Source organism: Staurois parvus, unplaced genomic scaffold, assembly GCF_062004578.1.
Source record: "Staurois parvus isolate SC_StPar_1 unplaced genomic scaffold, SC_StPar_1.0 ptg001032l, whole genome shotgun sequence".
Classification (NCBI taxonomy): domain Eukaryota; kingdom Metazoa; phylum Chordata; class Amphibia; order Anura; family Ranidae; genus Staurois; species Staurois parvus.
In genome coordinates this window covers 1,624,712-1,651,673 of record NW_028318828.1, presented here as the reverse complement: position 1 = coordinate 1,651,673, position 26,962 = coordinate 1,624,712, and the positions used below count along the sequence as shown (strand labels likewise).

Here is a 26,962-nt window from a genome sequence, read left to right as displayed (position 1 = left end):
TTTCCTGTTAAAAGCCTTCTTGTAGTCTTCTTGGGCCTGACTGATGGCTTCCTGTAGTTTCTTATTGTTTGAAGAGAAAAAAGTTAGTGCATCCTGTGTTGCTGGAACTGGGCATTCCAGGACCAAATCCGGGAGGAAGACAGGGTGAAACCCATAGTTGGAGAAGAACGGGGACTGCCCTGTTGCTGAATGGCAAGCGTTGTACGCAAATTCCGCCAAAGGGAGAAGTGGCACCCAGTCGTCCTGAGTAAATGATGTGTAACATTGCAAGTATTGCTCCAGGGTCTGATTGGTCCTTTCGGTCTGTCCATTAGTCTGAGGGTGAAATGCAGAGGAAAGGGATAGTTTGATATCCAGGGCTTTGCACAATGCCCTCCAGAATCTCGAGGTGAATTGAGCCTCTCGGCCCGAGACGATGTCTTCAGGGACCCCATGCAGTCTTACAACCTCTCGAATAAAAACTTGCGACGTCTCGGCTGCCGATGGAGTCTTCCGTAATGGTACGAAATGGGCCATCTTGGATAAACGGTCCACGACCGCGAGAATTGCTGTGTGGTCTAGTGAAGGTGGAAGCTCGACTATGAAGTCAATAGAGATGTTCTGCCAAGGCCGTTCAGGAATGGGTAACGGACGTAGCAGACCCCAAGCCTTATTCCTTGAAGGCTTGTTCCTCTGGCAGATGACACAGGAGCCCACGTAGTTCTTACAATCCTTGGCCATGTCTGGCCACCAAAAGGAACGTTGGAGAAGTTCCAGGGTCTTGACCGGGCTAAAATGTCCTGCCATCGGGTGGTCGTGGCAATGTCCCAAGACTAGGGTTCGGGCTTCCTCCGGTACCACAATCCGGTCCTCCCTCCATAGGAGTCCCCCCTTGTTCTGGAGGGGCGCCCCATCGGAGGTAGGCATGGCTGTGGATGCTCCCATTATCTTAGAGCGAAGGTTCGTCTGGAGGGCCAAGAAGTTTCCTGCAGGCAGAATAGTGTCAGGTACTGGGATCTCCTTGGCGTCCTCGTACATGCGTGACAACGCGTCTGGTTTCGTGTTTTTGATCCTGGCCTGTACGTGATGTGGAAATGGAACCTCGAGAAAAACAATGCCCATCTCGCTTGTCGTGGGCGTAAACGTTTGGCGGTCCTCAGGTATTCCAGGTTCTTGTGGTCTGTGAATATCAGGATGGGGTGTGAGGCACCTTCCAGCAGGTACCTCCATTCCTCTAATGCTGTCTTGATAGCCAGTAGTTCTTGATCGCCAATGTCATAATTCTTCTCGGCAGGGGTAAGTTTCCGTGAGAAAAATGCTACCGGTTGGAGTAATTCCTTGGCGCCCTTTCGTTGGGAAAGAATGGAACCAACCGCGTTCTCTGACGCATCTACCTCTAAGATGTAGGGCAGGGAGGCGTCAGGGTGACCCAGAATGGGTGCCGAGGTGAATAACCTCTTTAATGCTTCAAAAGCTTCCTGTGCCTCTGGCGTCCATCTGAATCGGGTTCCAAGCTTGGTTAACTGAGTGATGGGGGAGACCAGACCCGAGAAGTTCTTGATGAACTTCCAGTAGAAGTTCGCAAACCCGATAAATCGTTGGATGCTTTTCCTGTCCGTGGGTTCAGGCCAATCTAGGATCGCAGAGACTTTCTGAGGGTCCATTGCGACCCCCGCGGTGGAGATAATCAGGCCCAGAAATGTAATGCTAGACTGTTCAAAGCAACATTTCTCTGCTTTAGCGTACAACCCATGCTGCCGCAACCGCCCCAACACCCTTGCTTCATGTACCCTGTGCTCCCCCAGGGAGGATGAGAAAATCAAAATGTCGTCTAAGTAGACGATGACAAAGATATCCAGGAAGTCCCTAAAGATGTCGTTTACGAAGTGCTGGAAGGTGGCCGGTGCATTGCACAACTCGAAAGGCATGACCAGGTATTCGAAATGGCCAAAACGGGTGCGGAAGGCCGTTTTCCACTCATCCCCCTCCCTTATGCGAACCAAGTTGTAGGCTCCCCTTAAATCCAGCTTGGTAAACGCTACTGCAGCCTTTAAACTCTGGAATAGTTCCGGTACCAATGGTAGCGGGTAACGATTTTTGATTTTGACCCTATTCAGTTCCCGATAGTTAATACACGGCCTCAAGGTCTTGTCCTTTTTTTCCACAAAAAAGATCCCTGCACCTGCTGGAGAAGTGGAGGGACGGATGAATCCCTTCCGGAGGCTGTCCTCAATATAGTCCTTCAGGGCCCTTAATTCAAGCTCAGAAAGGGGAAAAATTCGACCAAAGGGAATTTCTGAACCAGGTAACAGGTCAACAGGACAGTCATACGGGCGGTGGGGGGGTAGAGTATCTGCTCCCTGTTAACTGAATACATCAAGAAACTCATGATAGGCTGCAGGAATCACTTGTTTTAAGCTGGCATCCCCTTCAGAGCACAGGAGGACCTGGGGGACCTCCGGGCCCGAAGTTCGGCAAAGTTCCCGACAGTATGGGGAAGGGAACGAGATAACCCCAGTTTCCCAGTCAATTTGGGGGTTATGGGCCCGCAACCATGGGAGCCCCAGAATGACTGGGAAAAGGGGTGATGCAATAGCATCCAGGCGGAGGAGCTCCTGGTGCTGGCCGGCGATGGAAGTAACAATGGAAGGGGTCTCCTGGTTAACCACCCCTGATTTTATCCGGGAACTATCGGCCAAAAAGATGTGAAACCCCTTCTCCTTTGGATGGAGGGGGATACCCTGCCGGTGAGCAAAATTGATATCCACAAAACAGCTGCGTGCCCCCGAATCAACTATGGCCGTCACCTCCACGGTCCTTTCTGAAAGCTGAAAGGAGAGGGGCACAACTACATATTGGGACGGATTCATATTGCCAATAGATAAGGAAGATGAGGTGAACTTACTCAGTTTCTGCGGGCAGGAACGTACCATGTGACCAGCTTCACCGCAGTAGAGACACAGGTTCTGGGAGCGTCTGCGCTGGCGTTCCTCTGGCGGTAGCTTAGGCCGTGCCAGGCCTAGCTGCATGGGTTCGGGAGCATCCTCAGACGGCAGGTTCTGGATGTTTGGCCTAGTAGCTTGACTGGATCCTTGGAATGACCCCCAGGTATTTCCGCAACCCTGACCAGACCTCTCCAACCTGCGCTCCCGTAGTCTACGGTCAATTTTAATGGTTAGTGCAATCAAGTCCTCTAATGTCTCGGGCACCTCCACCTGGGCGAGCTCGTCTTTTAGAGCCTCTGATAGTTCCATACGGAACTGGTGCAAAAGCGCAAACTCGTTCCAGCGAGTGTCCCCCATCCAACGCCTAAAGTCAGAGGCGTATTCCTCAGCCGCTCGCCGACCTTGTCGGAGTGCGTATAATGTGGCCTCTGCCGAGGCTGCCCATTGTGGATCATCGTATAGGATGGCCATAGCGTTAAAAAAATTGTCAACCGAAACCAGATGTGGATCATTGTTTCCCCTGAGTCAGTGGGCCCAGTTTTGGGGTTCACCCTGCAACAGGGAGATAACAAACCCCACCTTCACTGATTCTGTCAGAAAGGTTCGTGGTTGCAGTTCAAAATAGAGCAGGCAGGAGTCACGGAATGACCGGAAGCGTGTGCGATCCCCGTGGAAGCACTCGGGTAAGGGTACTCGGGGTTCCGCCACAGGGAGTGATGCGGAAGGCCCGGGAGCCGACCGGGGGTGCAGGAGCCGGGGCTTGTGAAACAGGAACAGATACAGTCAGGTCCATATATATTGGGACATCGACACAATTCCAACATTTTTGGTGTATAGAGCCAAAAATGTTAGAATTGTGTCGATGTCCCAATATTTTTGGACCTGACTGTATAGTGCAGGCCTGGAACCGGTTCTCAATCTGCAAACATCTGTCCTGTAACACGTTTACAGCTTGCGTCAGGGTAGCCAGGTGTCCTCCATCGGGGAGGGTCCTCCTCGAGGCTCAGTCATGGCCTTCTGGTACTGTGAGGGACCGCCTAGCGGCACCACTAGCGCTCCACCGGTCAGGCGTGCCCAGAGCGCGGAGTCTAAGCCCCAGGGTACTTGTTCACCAGAGCCCCTGATGGTGGGATGGACTTGGAGTACCCCGAGACCAGGTCGCCACTACTGAGCTCACCTCTCAGTGGTAGGGGTGTTCGCCAGGGGCTCCAACCAGGGAGAGCCAGATGTGAGGAGGTCGGGTGACCCCGATGGGATGGATGGATGGCTGAGCAAGTGCGAAGTCAGACGAGCCGAGTTGGTAACGTAGAGGGCGGTATGGTACAAGGGAGCGGGCAAAGAATCGTCGGGTCACACGCCAGGTCAGCAACAGCAGGTCAGATCTAATGAGGGGCATTCAGAAGAGAGGTCAGGCAAAGCAAGGGTCTGGGCAGGAGAAATCAGCAGGTCAAAAGCAATCCGGGTCAAACAACTTACTAGGAACAGGTTCAGATTCGCAGGATACAGGTAGGACCAGAAGGCAATGAATGACAGCTCAGTGCCATTTAAATATCCCGCTCTGCACTGCCATTGGTGCCCAGCGGGCGGCCGCGGCTTCTACTGCGCATGCGCGAACTCGAATGCCGCGGCCGGCCTGGAACTAGTGCCCGTGTCCCTGCACAGGGCCTGCGCCGGGACCATCGGCATTCGTGGCTGCCAATCACCGGGTCCCGGCCGGTAATTACCAGGGCTCAGTGATTTCTGAAGATCTCTGATGTAGCAGAATACATTTTGGTTTAAATTTATGATGGAATTTGATTTTTAAAATTTTTTTTACTGGGCATGTTTAATAGCAAAAAGTAAAAAAAAAAAGTTTTTTTCTCAAAATTGTCGCTTTTTTTTCTATAGCAAAAAAGTAAAGTTGCACAGGCAATCAATTACCACCGAAAGAAAGCTCAATTCGTGGAAAAAAAATGATGTAATTTTCATTTGGGTGCAGCGTTGCATGACCAGACCATTTTTTGTGTTATGGTGCTGCGTTACTTTAACTGACAATTGCGAACTTGTCAGTTAAAGTAACACATCGCCATAACGCAAAAAATGGCCTGGTCAGGAAGGGGGGTAAATCCCCTGGAGGACAAGTGGTTAGAAATATCAAAAAGATACCTTGAATTGAGCGGAGTATATAGAACAGGGAGAGATAAAAGATGACAGAATATTTTTTTTTTTAGGAGTGAAAGAATAAGAATAGAGAGGAGTGAGGCCACGCTAGATGGATAAGTACTAGAGAAACAAGAGGTAGACGAAAATAGGGAGAGGATTGGGAGGGTATAAAGGGAGGGGAGTGGGATGGAGTGGGGGAAGGAAATTGGGAGAATTTTGTGAGAAATCTTTATTATGTAATGTTTTGAGATAGTGGTTTTGTATTTATAAGATTAATAAAGATAAAATTAAAAAAAAATAAGTCCAGGATGTCCTGCAGCCACTGGCCCCATCAAGCACTCTGTTCCAAATTATTATGCAAATTCTATTTAAGTGTCACAAAGATTAAATATTTTGTTTTTCAGTTTAACCCATGGATGGCATTGTCTCTCAGGGCTCTTTTGATCACTGAAAACAATCTCGGACACCTGTGATAATTAGATTGCCAGGTGAGCCCAATTTAAGGAAAAACTACTAAAGGAGGGTATTCCTTATTATTAAGCAGAGCACCATTTTCAAGCAATATGGGGAAGAAAAAGGATCTCTCTGCTGCCGAAAAGAGTGAAATAGTTCAATGCCTTGGACGAGGTATGAAAACATTCGATATTTCAGGAAAACTTAAGCGTGATCATCGCACTATTAAGAGATTTGTGGCTGTTCAGAGCACAGACTTGTTCATGCAGATAAAGGCACATTGAGGAAGATTTCTCCCAGATCCATGCATCGGATCAAGAGAGCAGCTGCTAAAATACCATTACATAGCAGCAAACAGATATTTGAAACTGCTGGTGCCTCTGGAGTCCCACGGACATCAACGTGTAGAGTCCTCCAGAGTCTTGCAGCTGTGCGTAAACCACCTATTCGGCCACCACTAACCAATGCTCACAAGCAGAAACGGCTGCATTGGGCAGAAAAATACATGAAGACTAATTTTCAAACAGTCCTGTTTACTGATGAGTGCCGTGCAACCCTGGATGTTCCAGATGGATGGAGTAGTGGATGGTTGGTGGTCGGCCACCCTGTTCCAACAAGGCTGCGACGTCAGCAAGGCGGTGGTGGAGTCATGTTTTGGGCCGGAATCATGGGAACAGAGCTGGCCGGCCCCTTTAGGGTCCCCGAAGGTGTAAAGATGACCTCTGCAAAGTATGTGGAGTTTATGACTGACCACTTTCTTCCCTGGTACAGAAGGAAGAACTATGCTTTCCGTAATAAAAGCATCTTCATGCATGACAATGCACCATCTCATGCTGCAAAGAATACCTCTGCATCAATGGCTGCTATGGGGATAAAAGCAGAGAAAGTCATGGTGTGGCCTCCATCCTCCCCTGACCTCAATCCTATTGAGAACCTTTGGAGCATCCTCAAGCAAAAGATCTACGAGGGTAGCAGGCAGTTTATATCCAAACAGCAGCTCTGGGAGGCTATTCTGACATCTTGCAAACAAATTCAAGCAGAAGCTGTCCAAAAACTCACAAGTTCAATGGATGCAAGACTTGTGAAGCTGCTATCAAATAAGGGGTCCTATGTTAAAATGTAAGGTGAGCTGTTAAAATGTTTAAAAAGTTAAAATGTTGTTAAAAGTTTTATTGAAATAGCTTTTGATTTCAATAAATATGCTGCAAACAAAACAAGTGACAATTTTCAGTTCTTTACAACCTATAAAGTGTTTTGAAACTTACTGTGCTTAATAATTTGGAACAGTGCATTGTAAGTTTTTTATGTTTATTTAGTTGTACTCTTAATAGTTGATAACATGAGAATTATGCTGACTGTTATTTACATCAATTATTTAGGTAAATGAGAAAAATATAATTTGCATAATAATTTGGAGCAGGGTGTATAAATGAGAGGTGGGTTTTTCAAAACCATCTGTTATAAGCACATGTTCCAAATCAGACTGAACTACCAAAGGTGAGGCCCATAAAAACGGGTTATGGAAAGCTAAGGAGAGCTGCATATATATGAAAAAGTAGGTGGCAGAAACATTTAGTCTTGGGAAAGGACCTCAGGGAGAAAACATCCTAATTCCCTAATCCTCTATTTGGCCCAGGTAAGATAACAAGTAGAAATTAGCCAAAGAGGGATTTCGCCAAAGGGGAGCATATGGTGACACAGCAAATTCTAGGATAGTTCTCACATACCAGGACTGCTCTTCAGGCCCAGAAAGTAGTAGGCATGCGGAGAGTCAAAGTCAAAGGGTAGGGGGCCTGAAGGGCTCTAAGCAGAAGAAATTGGAGGGCCTCCAGGGGGTGTACCACCACAGCTTCAGCATGGCAAAAGGTATTATTCCTATTTGGGCAAAGCCACCAGGAGGCTGTAACTAGTTGAGTAGCCAGGAAATATTTATAGCAGTCCGGTATGGCCAGACCCCCCTGAGATGTGGGCTGCATAAGGGTGAACAATGTGTATCTCGGAGCTCGTGGACCCCACAGAAAGTTATAAAAATGGTGCAGATGTCTAAAGAAGGACTTGGGTATCCGCTGGAAGTTACGAAATAGATACATGGATTTAGGGAGAATTTTCATTTTTAACAAATGTATCCGCCCCAGCAGAAATAATGACAGATTCTCCCATACTTTCATTTTCTACTTGACAGCCTGTAAGACCAGGGTTAGATTACGGGGGAGAAAATCAGATGCATTGCGAGAAATAAGTACACCCAAATACTTAAAGCTGAACTACACTGCACCTGAGCACCACAGACCAAAAACACTATTTAATTCATTTTTAATATTCAGTGCAAACTCCCCCACGCATTCCTGTCTCCATGCTGAGAAAACACTTTGAAAAACACCACCTAGCATTTCTGGCCGTGGCCATCTTGAGTAGGGGTGGATGATTCATGTAGCCTTTACGTCCTGGAATCCATCTGCCCTTAGCTCATGCATGCAGGCAGGAGAAAACCCCTCCTGAAGGCGTCTGGATGTATGATATCATTTGTGTAGGCCTGAAAAGCAGGAAGTAACTGAAAATGTAAAAAAAGTTTTAAAACAAGTAAATATGATATACTTTACTATTTACGAATGCTAGCAGCATACAGTAAGTAAGTATTAAAAATAGTCAATGTTGATTGAGAGAGTGAAGTTCCACTTTAAACTCCTATCCACTGTAAAGGTATATCAGGTGGGGCTGTATGCTGTGCATATGGGCCTATTGGGAATAACAGAGATTTTGTCCAGTTTACCTTGAGCCGCATGACCACGGAGTAGGAGTTCAATACCTGGAGTGCCCTTCGTAAACAGGGACCTGAATCATTAAGAAACCGCAAGAGATTATCGTCATGCAGGGCTACCCGTTCATCCAGCCAGCCAATCTCAAGCCCTTTATAGAAGTACAAAGCGCCTCAGCAGAGGCGTAACTAGAACCTTCAGGGCCTCGGTGCAAGAAACCCTCAAGGATCCCCCTCCGATCAGTCCCAGGGCCCTTACCTCTGGTCCTGGGGCCCTTTTATCCTGTCACGGGGCCCTTTATTACATTCCCACAGCGGGACCCTTTCATGTTCTGCAGTGGGCCTCCCTCCACAGTGGCAGACAGAAAGATGTGTAACCAGCACACCGGGGAATTCCATATAAGGGTCCAACACAGGATCATAAAGGCCGCACTTGCGACCAGGCCCTGGCATTCTGCCCCCATGGGGGTTTCCAGCCTTCTCTTGCTGTCCTGCCCCTGCTGTTGACAGTGCTGGTCCAGCATTTTGTCTGCATGGCAGCTGCAGCAGTGTATTAGGACCCAGGGCTGGTTACATTATGGAAAAAACAAAGAGAGGGCGCACAGGCCTAGTGCATTACCATAAAACATGTTTAATAAGAAATAAATTAGGTGTTGTACTCACAAACGAGCATAAAGTCAAGGCACATCATAAAAGAACAGCTGGATCAACACCGCGCTGAGTAACAGTCCGCAATGGGGAGTGTAGACATCCAATAGGCTGACGCGTTTCGACGACTTGCCTCTTCCTCAGAGCCACATTATTCTCGTTTGTGAGTACAACACCTATTTTATTTCTTATTAAACATGTTTTATGGTAATGCACTAGGCCTGTGCGCCCTCACTTTGTTCTTTCCTCATTCAGTATATTTGGACTCCCCCTGTCCATTTGAGGGCAGCAAGGTGTGCATGTTCCAGGACATTCTTAATGTGGTTGTAGCCTGCATCGAGACCATCCCTAAGCTCAGAAGCATTTGTGTTTGCTGGTTACATTATGGGGCTGATAGGTGCATGCACGGGAGAGCTAGCACTATTGGTTGTAGACAGCTGAGCCCACCACCAGCCATCTACCAGCCGTAATGCTGCATAACCTTCTCTGTTGATATGCCAATCTAGATGCGATCCAGGCGATACTCCTAATCAAATAAACACAGTATTTATTAGAATCAAGAGTACAATCACATATGAATATCAATCATAAGTTCAGAAGCTGTGTGGGCTCCTTGCCAGTAAGTTGGGGGCTTTGATCAATAAAACCACTCCAATTTATTATTGGATTTGACTGAGAGCATCGCCTAGATGGCATCACAATCAGCATGTCAACAGAATGTGTCACTGCTGCTGGGGGGCTCAGCTATCTACAACCAATAGTGTTGGCCCTCCCAAACGTGTCCATCAGGCCCAAAATAGAACCAGCACTGTGTACTAATGTGCTGCCATGGAGATGCCAGACCAGCACTGTCAATAGCAGGGGCAGGGCAGCATAAGGAGGCTGGGAACCCCCACAGTGGTGGAACGCTAGGACCCGGTCACAAGTATGGCCCTGGTAGTTCTGCCACTTCCTCAGTGTGAGGTTCCCCCATCCACTTGGAATGTGTAGATGGTTGAACCAGAAAAGTGCAAAGTGGAACTGAGTAAGTTGGTGAATCTCTTGGAAGAACAGAGAAGGGGGAGACTGATGGGGGAGAGAAGGGAGAGGGAGAAGGGGACAGTTCAGAGATCAGTGTGCTGCAGAAAGTGCTCACTCACCCAAGCTGAGACTGATCTGGTGGCTCAGGCAGCTGCATCAGTCATACAGCCAGGAATCTGTAGCTGCTGGCTTTCATATTTCCCGCCCACACATCCATTCTCTCTAAGGCACAGCTGCACGTCGGGATAGGAGAGTGGGTGGGCAGACAGAGGAGGAACAGGGGCAGGAGGAGCAGCTGTATTCCTCTCTCCTGTCTGTGAGGGGAGGTAGGAATGTGCTCGCTGGGCTGGGAGATTTGTCACTGACACTTGGCTCAGCTGCTGCCATCAGTACCTACATTTACTGGCTCATTTTCTTGTCTTACGGATAGGAGAAATCAGGCTGTTTTTTTTTTGTCCTTAAAGTAATGGGCTGTTTGCAACACTGCTCGGGCCCCGTTACATTGGCGGAACTCCCAGGGCCCAGTCGCAAGTGAGTCTTCTGCGACCCTGGTAGTTTCATCACTGCACCTCAGCTACTGGTTCAATAGTTATAGCAAAAAGGGCCAGTGAGAGAGGGCAACCCTGTAGGGTACCTTTTTTATGCAAGGTCAAGGGAAGCAGATAGTCCACCTCCCAGTCTAATGGAGGCCATTGAACCTCTGTAGAGAACCTTTAACCAATCAATAAAGATTAAGGGGAACCCCATTTTCCGGGGTACCTCCTTACCTTGGTCATGTCTCTGAGCACTGAACACCTTGTACTTCTGGCCACTCCAGGTAGGTTGCAGTTCTGGAATTTGACAGCACTGGAAGATAACTGGTTCCTGGTAGCTTCACCTTTTGATTCTTCTGAAATCTTTGGCAGTTAATTTGCGTCTTTTTTCAGCATGTTTCTTGCGACCCTGTTGACTATTTGCAACAAAATGTTTGGCTTTGTGAATACGCCCCAATATCTTAGAAATGTCAAGAGTGCTGCATCCCTCTGAAATACTTTTTACAATGTTTGAGAGTCAGTTAAATCTCTTTTTTAATCCATTTTACTTGAGGAAAAGAAGCTGCCTAATAATTATGCACACCTTGATATAGGGTGTTGATCTCCTTAGGCCACACACCCCCTCATTACACAAATACACATCACCTGATATGCTTATATTCAATAAGCATTCAAGTTTATACAGCTTAGCATTGGAAAATGGGCATAAATTGATGATTTGATCAAAATACAAAGTTGCCTAATAATTGTGTACACAGTGTCCGATATTATTTGTATTTTGTTTTCACTTTATTGTTTAATAATTGTGGAATAATTAATACTTTTACATCACTTGTGTATTATATGAAATCTTTCATCTTTGATACATTTATGTTTTTTATGCACGTGATTCACTTCTATAGTCTGTATTTTCATCACATGGTATGATTTCATGCATATTTATTATTGATGTAAGCGGTTGTGCGTAACACACAACACTGTTTACACATTTGTTTACACACATTGTATCGCATTAATTAATAGCACTGCACGTTATGTGCACAGTAGAGGAAGCTGACTCCTTTTGCACTTTCAGTTGGTATTCAGTCCTTTTATAGGTAGAAATATACTGGCATGCATATGAATTTTAAATAAGTGTGTCATTCAATAAACATGGGAGAAAAAGGTTTTACACTGATTATTTTTTTTATCTTAACCCCTTCCCGCCGGCGCCTCCCGGCCCTTTAAGAGTTTCAGACGCCGGGAGGCGGGGCGGGTGCGGCGTGGTTTAGGGATCATGTGACCGCCGTGACGCGTCGTCGCGGCAGTCACATGAGCGGGAAAGGTCCCAATGGAAAGAGCAGACTGGGACCTTTCTGTAAGTACCGGACACTTGTGCTGGGAGCGCGCAGGGCGCGTGCTCTCAGCACATTTTTTTTTTTCTTACCTGAACGCAAATGTGCGGCCGCTCGGCATCTATGCCCAGACGCTGGGAGGTCGCACGTTTGTGTGCGGCCCGCGTAAAGGGGTTAATTATACTATTTTGGCATTCTCCATTTTTTATTAGGTACAGTATCTTGTTGGGGCTGAGTTTAGTGTATTCTAAAACCTGTTGTTACAAAGGTACTGACTTTCTATCATATCCTATATATCTCTATGTGTAATAATAATTTGAATTTCAGCAAATATTCAAAGCTAAATCCGTAACATTTGTTTCATCCCCTAGCTGCATGATATATATAGAATGTGTATGTGTGTGGAGAAAAAAAAAAAAAACAGCTAAAATAAACTGAAGCAGATCATTTTCTGTCTCTAGGTACTCGACTCTGAGCAGGACCCAGGGGAACATGTACCAGAAGTTGAAGAAGATATGGACTTGTTGTATGACACACTCGATATTGACAATCCAAGTGATAGTGGCCCAGAAATGGAAGACGACGATAGTGTACTCAGCACACCAAAGCCAAAGTTAAAGTGAGCGGCATAGTCATTCTTCATTGTTCACATTTGAACCAAATTTTCTGAAGCTTCCTTTCAGTTTTGATATTGTGCAGCAGAACAAAAATAGTATTTTTTATATGCTTTTGGGCAGGGGTTAGCAACCCGTAGATCGACCAGGTGACTGGTAGATCGAGGTCTGGGCTTGCAGACCTGCCATCCCAAAGCATCAAACAGAGTGCAATGCTGAGGGACTACTTGTAAAGTTGGAGCTGTAGTAGGGAGCAAGAGCTGCATAAGCTTATGCCACCTCTGTAGTTCTGGCTTCCGACCTATGTGGAGTGATACCAATTGCAGTCCACCTCTTATCCCAGCTAGCGGTCTCCAGAGTGGTGCCAGCAGCAGGAAAGATCAGGTCACTGTGAAGTAATACACTGGGAATAATAATATTAAGGCTGCTTTCACACCGAGGGTGTAGTGCAGTGTATCTGCAGCTTTCCTGCAGGTTTGCTGCACTCAGCCATAGAAAATAGACTGTCTAGGCTCAAAAAAACACACTAGGTCTTATTTTTGGGGGTAGGTCTTATTTTTTTAATGTACAGGTGTGGACAGGGGGTGCAGAGGTGAGCTGCAGGCAGTTGTGGATGAGGGTTACTATAGAGAGGGCCAGCTGATGACAGTTGTGAGCTGCAGTCAGGTGTTGTAGAGGTGAATTGACAGGTGAGTTTCAGACAGGGTGCAGAGATGAGCCACAGACAGGGTGCAGGAGTGAGTTGTGGACAGGGGATGCAGAGATGAGCTGTGGCTTGGGGCTGCAGAGGTGGGTTGCTACTCAGGTCACCTCTGCACCTCCCCAGCCACAGCTCACCTATGCACCCTGTCTTCTACTCACTTGTCAATTTACCTTTGCAACACCTGACTGCAGCTCACCTTTGCACATCCCTCCCCTCCACTGTCCTCATATGGTTAGCTAGCTTTGCAAAACACAGCTGTCAGCAGCCGGCCCCTCTCTGTAGTAACTCCCGTTTTGGGTCCTATCTTCCCACACAGTGCAGCAAGCGCACTCACTCACCGCTCCGCCTCTTCCCCACTGGCTGACGGTCACCCCTGGGGCATCAGCTTCCATGCATTAGGCTGCAGGATGAGATGCCCCGCCCCTAAACACACTGCGCCCACAGATATCTGTTCCTTCCCTGCCCCACAGTGAGTACAGAGGTAGGATGGTTCTGCGGGAGCGGTTGGTACTGTCACTTGCAAACACAAAAGCCGATCTTTTGTGTTTGGAAGAGACACTAGATATTGGTTTGCCACAGTCCACCTGAAAAAATGCCTCGATCACAACTAAGTCATATTTTCGGGGCTTATACTTTTAGCAATTCCCAAAATAGTACTAGATCTTATTTTTGGAGTAGGTCTTATTTTCAGGGAAATGGGTTTGGTGCACTTTCTGAAAGCGCAGCAAGACTCCTGCATTCAAGACTTTTATTATATTTGGCAGGTGTGATGCACTTTATGAAAGAGTATTAAAACTGCTTTCGGTTTGGGGGGTGGTAAAACCCCATAGTTAAGACATGTATTAACACCCCTCCCCCCAACGGCACCCCCTTTATCTGCCCTAAGTTATATGCCCTGTCATGGTTGGTGGGTGAAACGCGTACCAAGCATGACCCTTTCAAGTGAATGAGGCTGCTCTTCAAGTGCCCTGCAATCTTGTGCAGTACAGCATACAAGTAGTTAAAGCAGGCAGTTTTGTGTTTCTTTCTCACCACCTGTTTTAACCCATTGGACCTTCCAGAAGCATGCAGTTGCAGGGCCTCATTTACTTGAAAGGGTCACAGTTAGCTGGCGGTAGCACCCACCAAAGGCAACAGGGGGTTTAATTTCTGCTGCAGCATGTGTACACCTTTGGCTGCTGCCTCAGCAGCTAAAGGGGGTAGGGATTGGGGGTGGTAAAACAGTGACTCAGCTGCAGGGTTTTACCACCCCCTACATAGCTTTTGTGGCAGTATTTGATAAGTTTTTTTTGCATTTTTAATATGCAAAGAAAAAAAAAGATCAAATATTTAAAAATAAGTTTCCCTCCCCTTCTGTTAGAAACATATGGAAATAAAAGCATTAGGACATTACAAACACCCCAAAATGACCCCTCTGTGGAAAGTGGACACCCCAAGGTAATACTTTTTTGGCACAAAACTTTGGAAAGAAGCATACTGGTATTGAGGTGGTTAAGGTGCAATTAGCTGTTAAAAGTTGCCCACTGAAGCCAAGTCTAAATATCCTGCTGTCAGTGTAAGAAAACTCCCTAGAAGATGAAGTTACGTTGCAGTGAAATCTTATTGTGTGCGATGGCTGTCTTCCATGGATGAACCCAAAACACTTAAAGGCCCAAGCTAGAAAAGAGAGAGAAGCAGCGCCATCTACGTGCAGCAATATAAGAAAATAATTTATTACATAAAATTGGCAATTCACAATAGTAGTAGTCAAATGAGCGCTTGTCAAAATGGCGCCAACCACTATGCAACTGGTCCTAGCTGGGCCCACTGCAGGTAAGTCTCCAAAGCACTATCCTTGGCTGTGTTTGTGGTTCCCAGTACTTCCTGGTCAGTGTGGATCCTCAGGGCAGGGGGGAGTGATGTCAGCTCCAGGTACAGCAGCAGTAGGCGTGGCACACGTTTGGAACATGCATGCTCCTTCATCAGGCCATAGAAGGAGCATATATTGGCAAATGATAGTGGCGGACTATAGGGCCAAGCCAACTCATAGAGAGACCCAAATGTCATCATAGGTAAGTACAAAAAAACATATCAAGCCTCCCGCTGTTAAACTAATTAGACTAAGCACTCTTAAATTAAAAGACAATAAATAAAATACAATAAACATATAAGGAGGATATTAAGGGAAAATTATGCAAATTAGGAATGTATCTTTCTAAGCACTATAACATAGAGACCATAAGGGTCATGTATGGATAAATAGATATGTAAAAGTAGAAATGTTTGTACATAAACAGGTAATTCCATATTATTGAAAATGTGTATACAAAAATTCTAGATGATGATAATGCTACCTATGCCATCTGGAAAAATGAAAATAATGTAAAGCAAAAGGAATTAAATCTAGGAAAGATGGCCAGCTACCGGAAATATTAGGAAATGGATGTAACCATGTATAAGGTGAAGCACAAGAGGTATTAAGTGAGTAGGTGTAATTGTAGAGTATATGATAATCACTAGCCGGCACAAACAAAGCATATGGTGTACAAAGAAACATGTAACATGTGAAACTATTATTATATTATACAGGATTTATATAGCGCCAACAGTTTGCTCAGCGCTTTACAATATAAGGGGAGAGAATACAGTTCAATACAAGAGGGAAAGGAGGGCCCTGCTCCTTGGAGCTTACAATCTAGGAGATTATTATTATTATTACATCGAGTTTATATAGCGCCAAAGGGTTTGCTCAGCGCTGTACAATAGGATTATTATAGAGCTGAGAGACAGATGGGAGGGGCAGTGGAACCCCCATACAACTCCACCACTAAAAGACTGTCAGCTTTCCTCCCAAAAAAGGGGAGAACAGTGGAGGCAATGCCAAGGAGACACATCCATAAAATATTTAGAGCACTGTTCTGCCTTCAAGTTCCTCATTCAGTCTGCCAGGGACCAAAGTGTCCAAGGTATAGATACAAAATGTCTCTCTTTCCCAGAGATATTTAAAACGTTTTGCTGTTGGCAGGTCATGGGATATGGCTTCAAAGACACAGACCATCAGACCCTGAGAGGCTTTTTGGTGAAGTTCCAGGAAGTGCCTGGGGACACTGTGTTTGTCGATGCCATCCTTGACAAAATTACTGTGTTCTCCAAACCTTTTCCTGAGGGTCCAGGTAGTAGGTCCCATGTACAGCAAGCCTCATGGACAAGAGAGACAGTAGACTATATACTCAGTTGAACAGGTGTGAAACTCGGGGATGGGGTTAGTTTTACCCTTCATGGTGAAGTCTCTCTGTCCATGTTGGACATGCTTGCATGTGCGACACCTGGGTTTACGGCACTGATGCATGCCTTTGATGATAGAGAAGGTTAGAGAAGGACCTGTCTTAGCCTGAATAACTTTGACCTTGCTTGGGGCTATTTTACTTTTATTATTATTATGGGCCTGTCTATAGGAAACTTTAGGCTTGACTATAAGTGATGATTTTAGTGTGACTTTAGGTCTTTACTTGTGTGGTTAATATACCAGCCATCACAGTATACTTCTGATTTTTTTCTTCTTAGTGCACCAGATATTTGGCGAGTGGGTACCTGAATTTAACAGTTACCCGCTCCCACTTCCACTGCGATCGCTCAATACAATCCCACAACAATGGGTGGTCAGTGTCACTTAAAAAAAACTTGAATGAAGCCTTCCTACACTGCAGCCTCTTTCAATTCCTCTGTTTATCCACTGCGTCAATCCTCCTTCCTCTGTTATGTTAGAAAGGGGAGTACCCTCCAATGTAAACAGTATTGTCTCTGTATTTTGTGATTCCAGTGATTTGGTTTTCACAGCAATCAGAAGAAACAGAGACACTCTGATTATTGCCTTTAGCCTATGATCTCTGCTATCTAATGATCATAGGGATAGTGTGTGCACTTTTTAATCCCTTTACCACTCTTTCCAAAACAGAAATGTTCTGACTCTAGGGCCGATTTACACTTTCCAAACCACTTTCCTGTGTAATTAGTGAAGTGTGATTTTTCAACCCATTCATTTGAATGAGCTTAAATGACATTGGATTACACAACAAAGTAGTGTATGCACTAATTTTCAAAAATACACCACACCAAATAATATGCATTTGCGATCAGAGTGTTGTTAGGAATATAGTGACACCTGCAGTAGATCGCAGTGTGTTTTGACTGCAGTGCTAACCATGTACACAAGAACATGCCTTTCCTGGTGTGAACCAACCCTTAGTGCCAGTTTACATATATGCGGATTGAATGCAGTTTGAACTGAATCCAATCCGCATGAGATGTGAAATAATATTGCTTCATGTGGTGCTTGTTCTCATATGTCTGGTGCTCTGGCCATGCGGATTAGAAAGGAGTCTTGTCCATTTTCTGAGCAGTGTGATCTGGTTCAGCTGCTGATTACAGGCTATTAAATTGTATGGGAATTGTTTCTAAACTGCACATGTCATCAGTTAGGATAAAATCCTGTCCTGAACCTGAGGTAAACCTAATATGAACTGCTGAACAACTACTGTGTCAGCTGTGAAACCTGTGCTTCAATCCGCACCACATATGTGTGTCAGCTCTTAAATTTCAATGGCTCTATGAAGAACGAGAGGTAAATTTTGTAAGTATGGATTTACTTTACTACTGCTTAGGAATATGTAGATTGTGTGAGAAAATATAACATGTCAGTAGCAAAAACAGCCACTTTGTATTCTTTGTGAGGGATGTTGTAAATATAACCGTTTACTAACATACGTGAAAAAGGGGTTCTAAGGAATAAAAAGTACCAGACAAGGAGCAGGCTTGTCTGGTACTGTTTATTATATGGAATGGTTCAGAGAAAAAGCAGTTCTCCCTTACCTGAGCTGTGGTTGTATAGTAAAGAGCTGTATTCAAAGTGGACTTTTCAATATCAAATGCTCCATTGCTTTAATCATACAATTCCGTGCTATACTATAAAATTCTCTGGGTCAGTGGACAAAAAGATTTACAGTTATTCAGTGTTGAATTAAAACTTTTTAAATGTTGCTTCTTGCTTCGCTGTCAGGGACAAACTACCTAATGTGTGTGTTTCTATTTCGGATAGAGTAGAGAAAGTTTAAGACCCTCTGCTGTGTCTCCATTGCGAAGATGCATCCCTCTATTTGTACAGGTGACTATTTTTACCTAGAAAGAGTGGAAATGAAAAATTCTAGCGTTGTCCCCAAAACGAGAGGTAAAGGGCAATCTTCCAGTAAGGACACCTGTTATGGAAGTAGCTAAGAGAGGAATTCTCTTCACTTTGAGAGATTTATTCTAACTTCCTGTTGTGCCTGTGGCAGAGGAAGAAATGCCCACAATGGTACATAGACAGCGAAGAATAAACTGGCATTTTCCTTACAATGCCAAAAAATACACAAATTTCCTGATCGTACAATAAAGGAAAAGCTTTCTCTAGTTATTACTACTTTCAGGTGATTGGACGATGACTGATGATGTAAAACGTTGTTGGGACATGACCTACAGTATAGAACTCCTTCCTCTCTCAGCTAGCCTCAGTTTTTTTGTTAGTGTGTTGTGGTGGACCTCTTCTTTCTACTGAGAGATCTTCTTGCTTATTTGGTGATACTCTCTCTCTGGATGGTCTTTTCCAAAATACTTCTATCATTTAGCTGCTTTATGCAGCTTTCAAATCACTTAACTCTTCAGTAGAGCCTTGATGGCAGATGCTAGATCAGCCTGTAATGTTGATGCCATAAATCAGATTCTGCTGTGGTCCCTTACCTTGACACACAGTGTAATGCGTAGAGTTAGCCGCAGGGTGTTTTACAGGTCCAAGGCTGTGGTCTGCCTGGTGCAGAGCCTTTTCTCTGAAGACTATGGGGGTATGCCTGTGACAAACTGTGCAGCCAGGAAGGGTTTAACTCTGCAAAATAGATGTAGTGAGTAAAGGCAGTGTCAGAGCCTGGGATCGAACCTGGTCCTTCTGCAGTGAGAGGCAATGTCTCTTCTCACTGAGCTATATGGAATGCTGGACAGCTCCCTTCACAATTCTTGGATAATCCTGCCTTATGCCTTGATTACTCTTGAACCTTGAACTCCTTGCTCCTCCCATGAACTTCCTTATAAAAGCCATGTCCATGCACTTCCTCCTTGCCAGATTATTGTGCCTTTCCAGCCAATATCCCGCTACTGTTCCTGCTGCTGTCTACACCTCCGCTACTGACCTTTGGCTTGTTCCTGACCATGATTTCGTCTCATCCTAACGTACTACGATTGATCTACTACCATTTGTGACCGACCCTTGGCTTGTGACTGACTCTGCTTTCGTCTGATCCCTAACTTGTTGATCCGCTATTGGTTCCCAGTCTGCTCATTCCCTGGTGGGGTGATCCTGAGATCTGCGACCTGGTATTAACACGTAGCCCAATCCATCTCCACCATTAGGAGCTCTGGTGAATACTGGTTAATACTTAGACCCCGCACCTCAGGTGAGCCTGCGTCATTCCCAGGGGGATCTGCTGGTGTACCTTTACTGCTGGTTTCAGGTAAGCCTTTTACTGCTATAGCAACTGGTCTCTGAACCTGACCTTATATCGTGACAGGCAGACATTATTTAAACATTCTCAACCAAGGGTGCCCTTTTCCTAAAACGCAATTTTGGGAATGCAGCAGAGACATTGATCTGTTTTCCAGTACTACTAACAGAGACCAGTTTTACCAGAGGATATGTCACAATTTCTCTTTGTGTGGCGTTTGTGTGAAGTGCCTTTGCACCTCTGCACATTCCCCAAGTGGTGCATAGTGTGTGTGCAATCGGTATACATCTGTGCCTATGCAGCCTGGGGAAGTCACTGCCTAGACCGCCTCATTTACGAGGGATTAACATTGACTATTTTTAATCCTTATGCTGCTAGCATTAGTAAATACATACAGCCTTCAGGAGGGTAGGAGGGGTTTTCCCAACTAAGCATACTCTCCTGCGTTCATGCCTAAATAAAGGGCAGGTTGATTCCACAAAGTAAATGCTACATGATTCATCTGTCCTTACTCAAGATGTCCATGGTCAGAAATGCTAGGAGGTGTTTTTCAAGGCAATTTTTGAATAAAGCATGGAGAACATGGATGGATAGGTGAGTTTGCTTAAAATATAAAAAATTAATTAAATAGCATTTTTTGGTTTGTAGTGTTCAAATGCACTAGTTCCACTTTAAGCACAGGGTTAACGGTAGAAGTGGACTTGCTATATTAGACTTTTTTCACACCTGTTCCCTTTCTCAATACAGTGAATGGAACTGCTTGCTGATTTTCTGCTGCTGTTGTCTGAAGCAGTCACATTACCCCCATACCTACAGAAGAACATTAAAAAAAAAAATTCTACTCAAACCTTTTCCTGGTTCCAAAGCTGAGTGGAGGAGTCCAGCCTTTTCTGGATCTGAAGACTCTTAGCTTGTTTCTGTGTGTTCAAAGGTTCCTCAAGGAAAATTCCAGATCAGTACTACCTCCCTTCTTTTGGGGGATTTTCTGCCTTCAATAGCTATTCAGGTTTCTTACTTTTACATTCCTATTCGTCTTTTGCATTTCTCTATTTTACTGTGGGTGGTCAACGTCACCAGTTTGTAGTCCTTTTCTATTGGCCTGTCCACATCCCTGGAATTTACACCAAGGTGCTTGCCGATGTCAATGGAAGGGGGCCTGATCCTCCTTTGGACACAGCTTTACGCTCCAGCCCTGTCTAAGCTTGGCATGAACTTTTTTTTTTTTTTACTTTTTAGCCAGCTACTAGCTTTTCAGTAAAAGTGATCCTTGTTTTGGTGACCCATGGTTTCAGGACTCCCTCTGGGGAGTCTGAGACCACAGTAAATACATTCATGATAGAGAGTGTGAGGAATCTGGGGAGCATTCAGACATCTGAACCTGGAAGTGGACATTTTGTCACTTTCAGGTTTATTTATTTATTTTTTCTTATAAATATTTATTGATTTTATACAAAATACATTTTACCATCATTTTCTCCAATTAAAAAAAAAAGGAAACAAAACAATATTCTACTACAATGATTATCCCCCTAAAATATCTTTATTCCCCCCCCCCTTACCATCCACATTCATCTCCCACCCTCCTGCCCCCCCCTCCCTCTCCCGACCACTCTGCGTTTTCCAACCTCCTCACTGTGGAGAGCAATCAAAGTATGTTTAATAGGATATTACATCTTCATATATTTCACCTCCCTTTATGATCTTCCCATTTTTGCCATTTTGCATAAAATGTCCCTATCTTGTCTACGTGCATATAATAAAGTTTCTCCATCTCACAAATCTGATTTACTCTACTACCCAATCCTCTTCCGTTGGCACTTCCTTTTTTCACCAGAACCTGGGTATCCAACTCTTCGCTGCACTCAAAAAATACCATACACCCGATTCCTTATATAATTTTACTGACAACTCTGTATCTTGGAAAAGACAAACCTCTGGGTCTAACCTAATATTGATTTTGGTAATCCTTCCTACTAAGTGAACTATTTTCTTCCAAAATGTTTGTATTTTTAAGCACTCCCACCATATATGATACACCGTGCCTATCTCCCCACAACCCCTCCAACACAGTGGTGAAATCTCCCCATTCATTTTATGTTCAATTTGTGGTGTAATATGCCATCTTATCAAACACTTATAATTTATTTCCACCTCTCCAATGCTAATATTTTCGTGAATTAATCAATATATTTTCTTCTGCTTCCCCTCGTCTATTTCCATCCCCAAATCTCTTTCCCATTTCTCTATATACATTGGCTTTGTGCTGGTGTCTAACTCAGTGAATATCTTTTATATTTTAGCAATTCTGTGTTTTCCATCTCCCGTGATTCCAACAATTTTTCAAATGGATTCCAATCCTTACTAGTTCTCAAAGGCTTCTGGAGTCTCCCAACAAAGTGCTTCAATTGGTGATATCGCCACTCATCCATCCTATTGAAAACGTCTCCTTTCTTCTTTTCCAGCTCTTTATGTGATCCCAATTCCTTCCCCACCACTATATCTCTCAATTGCGTGTCCTCTTTTATAATCCATTTTCCTGTGATACCGTCCCTACCTGGGGCGAAAAACTCTGTATTCCTTAGTGGTATTAACAGTCAATTAAAAACCCACCCCTTCTGTCTGTGCAATATTTCCCAAACTCTTAAAACATTTAACGTGTACTTGCTTGTGTTAACATCTAATCCCCTATATTATGCGGGCACCCATATGATCCTACCCAGATTTGCTCCACTCCGTGTATTTTCAATTTTGGCCCAACTTTTTCCAGGATTGTGCGTCCAATCAAATATTCTTGCCAACATTACAGATTTATAATATCTCTTAAAGTCTGGTACTCCCAAACCACCCCTCTCTTTATTTCTACTCAACGTTTCATAACATATTCTAGGTTTTTTAGTCCTCCATATATATCTTATCATTTTTTTAAGTTTTTTAAAATATACCTCTGGAAGTTTGATTGGAACCATTTGGAATTTATATAAGACTTTGGGCACGATTACCATTTTTATCAGATTTATGCGTCCTATCCAAGACTGTTTCATCCCCCTAATCTCTTTAATTCCTCTTTAATTGCATTTTAGTAGTGAAATATAATTTAGTTTACTAGTTAATTTACAAATTCTTATATGAAACAGAAAGTTTTACCTCTAGATACTTTAATTCTTTTTCCCTCCATACTAAGGGAAATTCTTCTTGTATTTTTTCTTTTTCACTGTTTGTAAGATTTATATTTAAGATCTCAGTTTTTGTCGGGTTAAATTTTAAATTTGATACCTCCCCATATTCCTTCATTAACCTCATTAAATTTGGGAGAGTTATCCTAGGATTTCCCACATAGAACATCAGGTCATCTGCATAGGCCTAAACATAAAATTAGTGAAGCGCTTGTATCTCATGAATACAATCATGTGTCTCCATAAAGTATAATAGTAAATCAAAGTGACCACGATATATATTAAAAATATGTGAACTCCCTCTAGTGGATAGAAAAAATAATGTCAACCGAAATGACTATAATGGCTAAATATCACACATTAAGAACCTAAATAAGTAGTGCATAAATCAGATATACTAAACAAAGTATATATACATGAAAACAGAATAATTGGCCACATACAATGGTGTCTAAATCAAACATAACTAATATATGCCATAAGTGAAAAAGACAATATCAAAGGTGAAAAAATATTCCATGTATGTGACTGTGCTTTAAGCTGGAACACACACGTGATCTCCACTTCTAAGTGCAAGTACTCTCCTTCAAATGGCAGCAATGCCTGCTCACCTCCCTTCCTCGACCCACACAGGGCCTCAAAGCAGTTACCACCTCAGTGGTGTATTCCTCTGGCAGACTCCTTAATCCTCCTCCTCTCTTATGCAACTCATAAAAAGACAAGAAAGCCTTCCATAGTGTAGTAAGTTTTAATAGGCAAAGTAAAAAGTGACAAAGTAAACCACTCACATGCTCCTTTCCATAAACAAGCGTTTTTCCCAGCCTGTGGGTAGATATGCATGCACCTGGGGGAATCCAATATGGCCACTGTGTCCGGACATACGTCACCAGGAAGTAGACAAAGGTTTGTCTACTTCCTGGTGACGTATGTCCGGACACAGTGGCCATATTGGATTCCCCCAGGTGCATGCATATCTACCCACAGGCTGGGAAAAACGCTTGTTTATGGAAAGGAGCATGTGAGTGGTTTACTTTGTCACTTTTTACTTTGCCTATTAAAACTTACTACACTATGGAAGGCTTTCTTGTCTTTTTATGAGTTGCATAAGAGAGGAGGAGGATTAAGGAGTCTGCCAGAGGAATACACCACTGAGGTGGTAACTGCTTTGAGGCCCTGTGTGGGTCGAGGAAGGGAGGTGAGCAGGCATTGCTGCCATTTGAAGGAGAGTACTTGCACTTAGAAGTGGAGATCACGTGTGTGTTCCAGCTTAAAGCACAGTCACATACATGGAATATTTTTTCACCTTTGATATTGTCTTTTTCACTTATGGCATATATTAGTTATGTTTGATTTAGACACCATTGTATGTGGCCAATTATTCTGTTTTCATGTATATATACTTTGTTTAGTATATCTGATTTATGCACTACTTATTTAGGTTCTTAATGTGTGATATTTAGCCATTATAGTCATTTCGGTTGACATTATTTTTTCTATCCACTAGAGGGAGTTCACATATTTTTAATATATATCGTGGTCACTTTGATTTACTATTATACTTTATGGAGACACATGATTGTATTCATGAGATACAAGCGCTTCACTAATTTTATGTTTATTTCTTGCACTTATTGGTATTAGTTAAAGTGACAGCAGCTGTATTGTGTCAGTTATTCCCATGAGCGCAGGAGGATCCCATACTATTTAGCATCTGCATAGGCCGCCACCTTATGTTCTCTATCTCCTATCCGTATTCCCTTTATATCTATATTCTTCTTTATTGTAGATAGCAATGGCTCCAAAGATAAAACATATAACAATGGGGACAGTGGACATCCCTGTCTTGTTCCATTTGACATCTCGAAAAACTCCGCCCTTTCTTCATTAACCATAATAGCTGCTGAGGGCTGTCTATATAACTTTCCAATCCACTCTCTCATTCTAACTCCCAGCCCTAGCACTTCCAAGGTGTCCATCATAAATCTCCAATTCACTCTATTGAATGCCTTTTCAGCGCCAATTGACAACAACACCACCGGTGTTGGTTTTCCCTTTTCTACTTTCCTGAATGAGCAACAATGATCTCAACCCGTTATCTCTGCCCTCTCTTCCTGGGACAAACCCCACCTGATCCTCCTGTATCCAATCAGGCATTAAATCTTTTAACCTATTTGACAATACCTTTGCGTACAATTTAGTGTCTACATTCAACAATGAGATTGGTCTATAACTTGAGCACTGGGAGGCATCCTTATCTTCCTTATGAATTAAAACTACATTAGCCTGTAGAGATTCTCGCCTCATTTCCATCTCTCCCCCCAGGGCGTTCATGTATATCTTCAATTTGGCTATTGACAGTTCTTTATATTTTTTATAGTATCTCACAGTATACCCATCTGGCCCCTTGCTTTTCCCTGCCATAGTACTTTAATGCTGTTTTTATTCTAGTGTAATTTCTGATTCTAGGGAGTTCGATTGTACTTCACTCAGTTTTGGTAGGCCTGCGTATTTTAGGTATGTTCTTTTTTCACCATTTACTATTTCAACTTTATTTATTGTATCTCGGGGGGTGATATTATACAGCTTACTATAATATTCCTTAAATACTTTAGCAATGTCTTTAGTTGAGTGAACCACTTCGCCCTTGGGGTTTCTTATTTTTTTCTATATAATTCCTATTTTTTTTTTCCTTAAAGCTCTCATTAAGTACTTTCCCGGCCTATCTCCCCATCTATACCTTTCACTTATTACTTTATTAAAAACTCTTCTTTTTTCCTCTTCCATCAAGGTCTCTAGCTCTTCTTTCTTTTCTATTATCTTCTTCATTATCTCCTTAGATATTTTACTTTTATGAACCTGTTCAAGATCGAATATTTCCTTTAGAAGTCCGCTAATTTTTTTCCCCCCCTTTCTTTTTTTTTGCCCCCATTGCAATAAGTAATCCTCTTATGTAAGCCTTATGAGCCTCCCACACTGTAGCCACCGACACGTCTCCCGTATTATTCTCCTCAAAAAATCGTTCGATTTCCATCTCGATCTTCTGATCAATCTCATGATGCAGAAGAAGTGCCTCATTCATCTTCCAAACTAAGCCTCTCTTCACCTCTCTTCCCCATCTTGATTTCATTGCAACAGGGGCATTATCTGATAAAGACCTTACTTCAATTTTTGCTTCTGCTACAGACTCTATAAATCGGTGTTCTATCAGTATATAATCCAATCTAGAGTATGTCTTGTGCACGTGAGAAGAAGGTATAGTCTGTCTTTCAAGAGGTTGTATCCATCCGCAGATCCATACAAACGTTAAAATCTCCAGCCACTATCAGACGGCCTTTTTTAAAACCCATCAGTTTTTTCAATACTCCCTTCAAATATATCTCTGGCTTCTTATTTGGGCAGTATATGTTAACTACTGTACACTCAATTTCTTGCATTTTACCCCTCAGAAACAGAAATCTTCCCTCAGGATCCGTCATTCTATTCTTCAACTCAAACCTTATATTCTTTGCGAACCCTATAGCTACCCCCTTTGCTCTTTTAATAGGTGAATCTGCATTGTACCATACTGGGTAGTGTCTAGTATTCAGCCTTACATTTGACTCAATCTCTAAATGTGTCTCCTGTAAAAAAAACCACTGAAGATGTTCTGTGTTGCAACTCTCAAAACAATCTAAATCTCTTCCCAGGACAATACAACCCCTTTACATTATACGTTTACAAACTGTACTTCTTCCATATTTCCCTTCTCCTCCACCTCCTTTCCTCTACTGCTTCTCTCATAACTCCTCTCAGCTCGCAGAGTGTTACCCCTAATACCCCCCTCCCTCCTCTCTCTCCCCAACCCTCCCACCCCCCTTCATCCTCCCTCTTTTTAGGCTTAAGATTTGCCTACTAATCATTTGTGGGCCGAAACCCACCTTTGATTTAAAATCTTGGGGTTGAACTCCATCCATATACGGCTCTCCTTTTCCCAACCCCCCCCTGTCCCTTTATCTATCTAGTTCAATAACTTCTCGCCGACACTTGAGAATGAAAACAGCATTTGAACAGAGAAATCATGGAGAGAAAAGGAAGAGAGAGGAAAGAGAAAAAGAAATTAAAAAAAACCCCTCTCTCTTCTCAACCATTCCCCTCCCTACCTTCCCCCTCCTACTAAT

At 43.7% G+C, this 26,962-nt stretch overlaps 1 protein-coding gene across 6 annotated transcripts in view; it reads left to right on the top strand.

Annotated features, from left to right (window-relative positions):
• PACS2 (phosphofurin acidic cluster sorting protein 2) overlaps positions 1 to 26,962 on the top strand; it is a 1,098,307-nt gene that overhangs the window by 347,927 nt on the left and 723,418 nt on the right. For all 6 annotated transcript variants that reach the window (XM_089657830.1, XM_089657827.1, XM_089657828.1 and 3 more), the window contains exon 9: positions 12,271 to 12,428. In XM_089657830.1, coding sequence (XP_089513956.1) covers positions 12,271 to 12,428 — 158 coding nt within the window. The remainder of the gene's footprint in view (positions 1 to 12,270; positions 12,429 to 26,962) is intronic.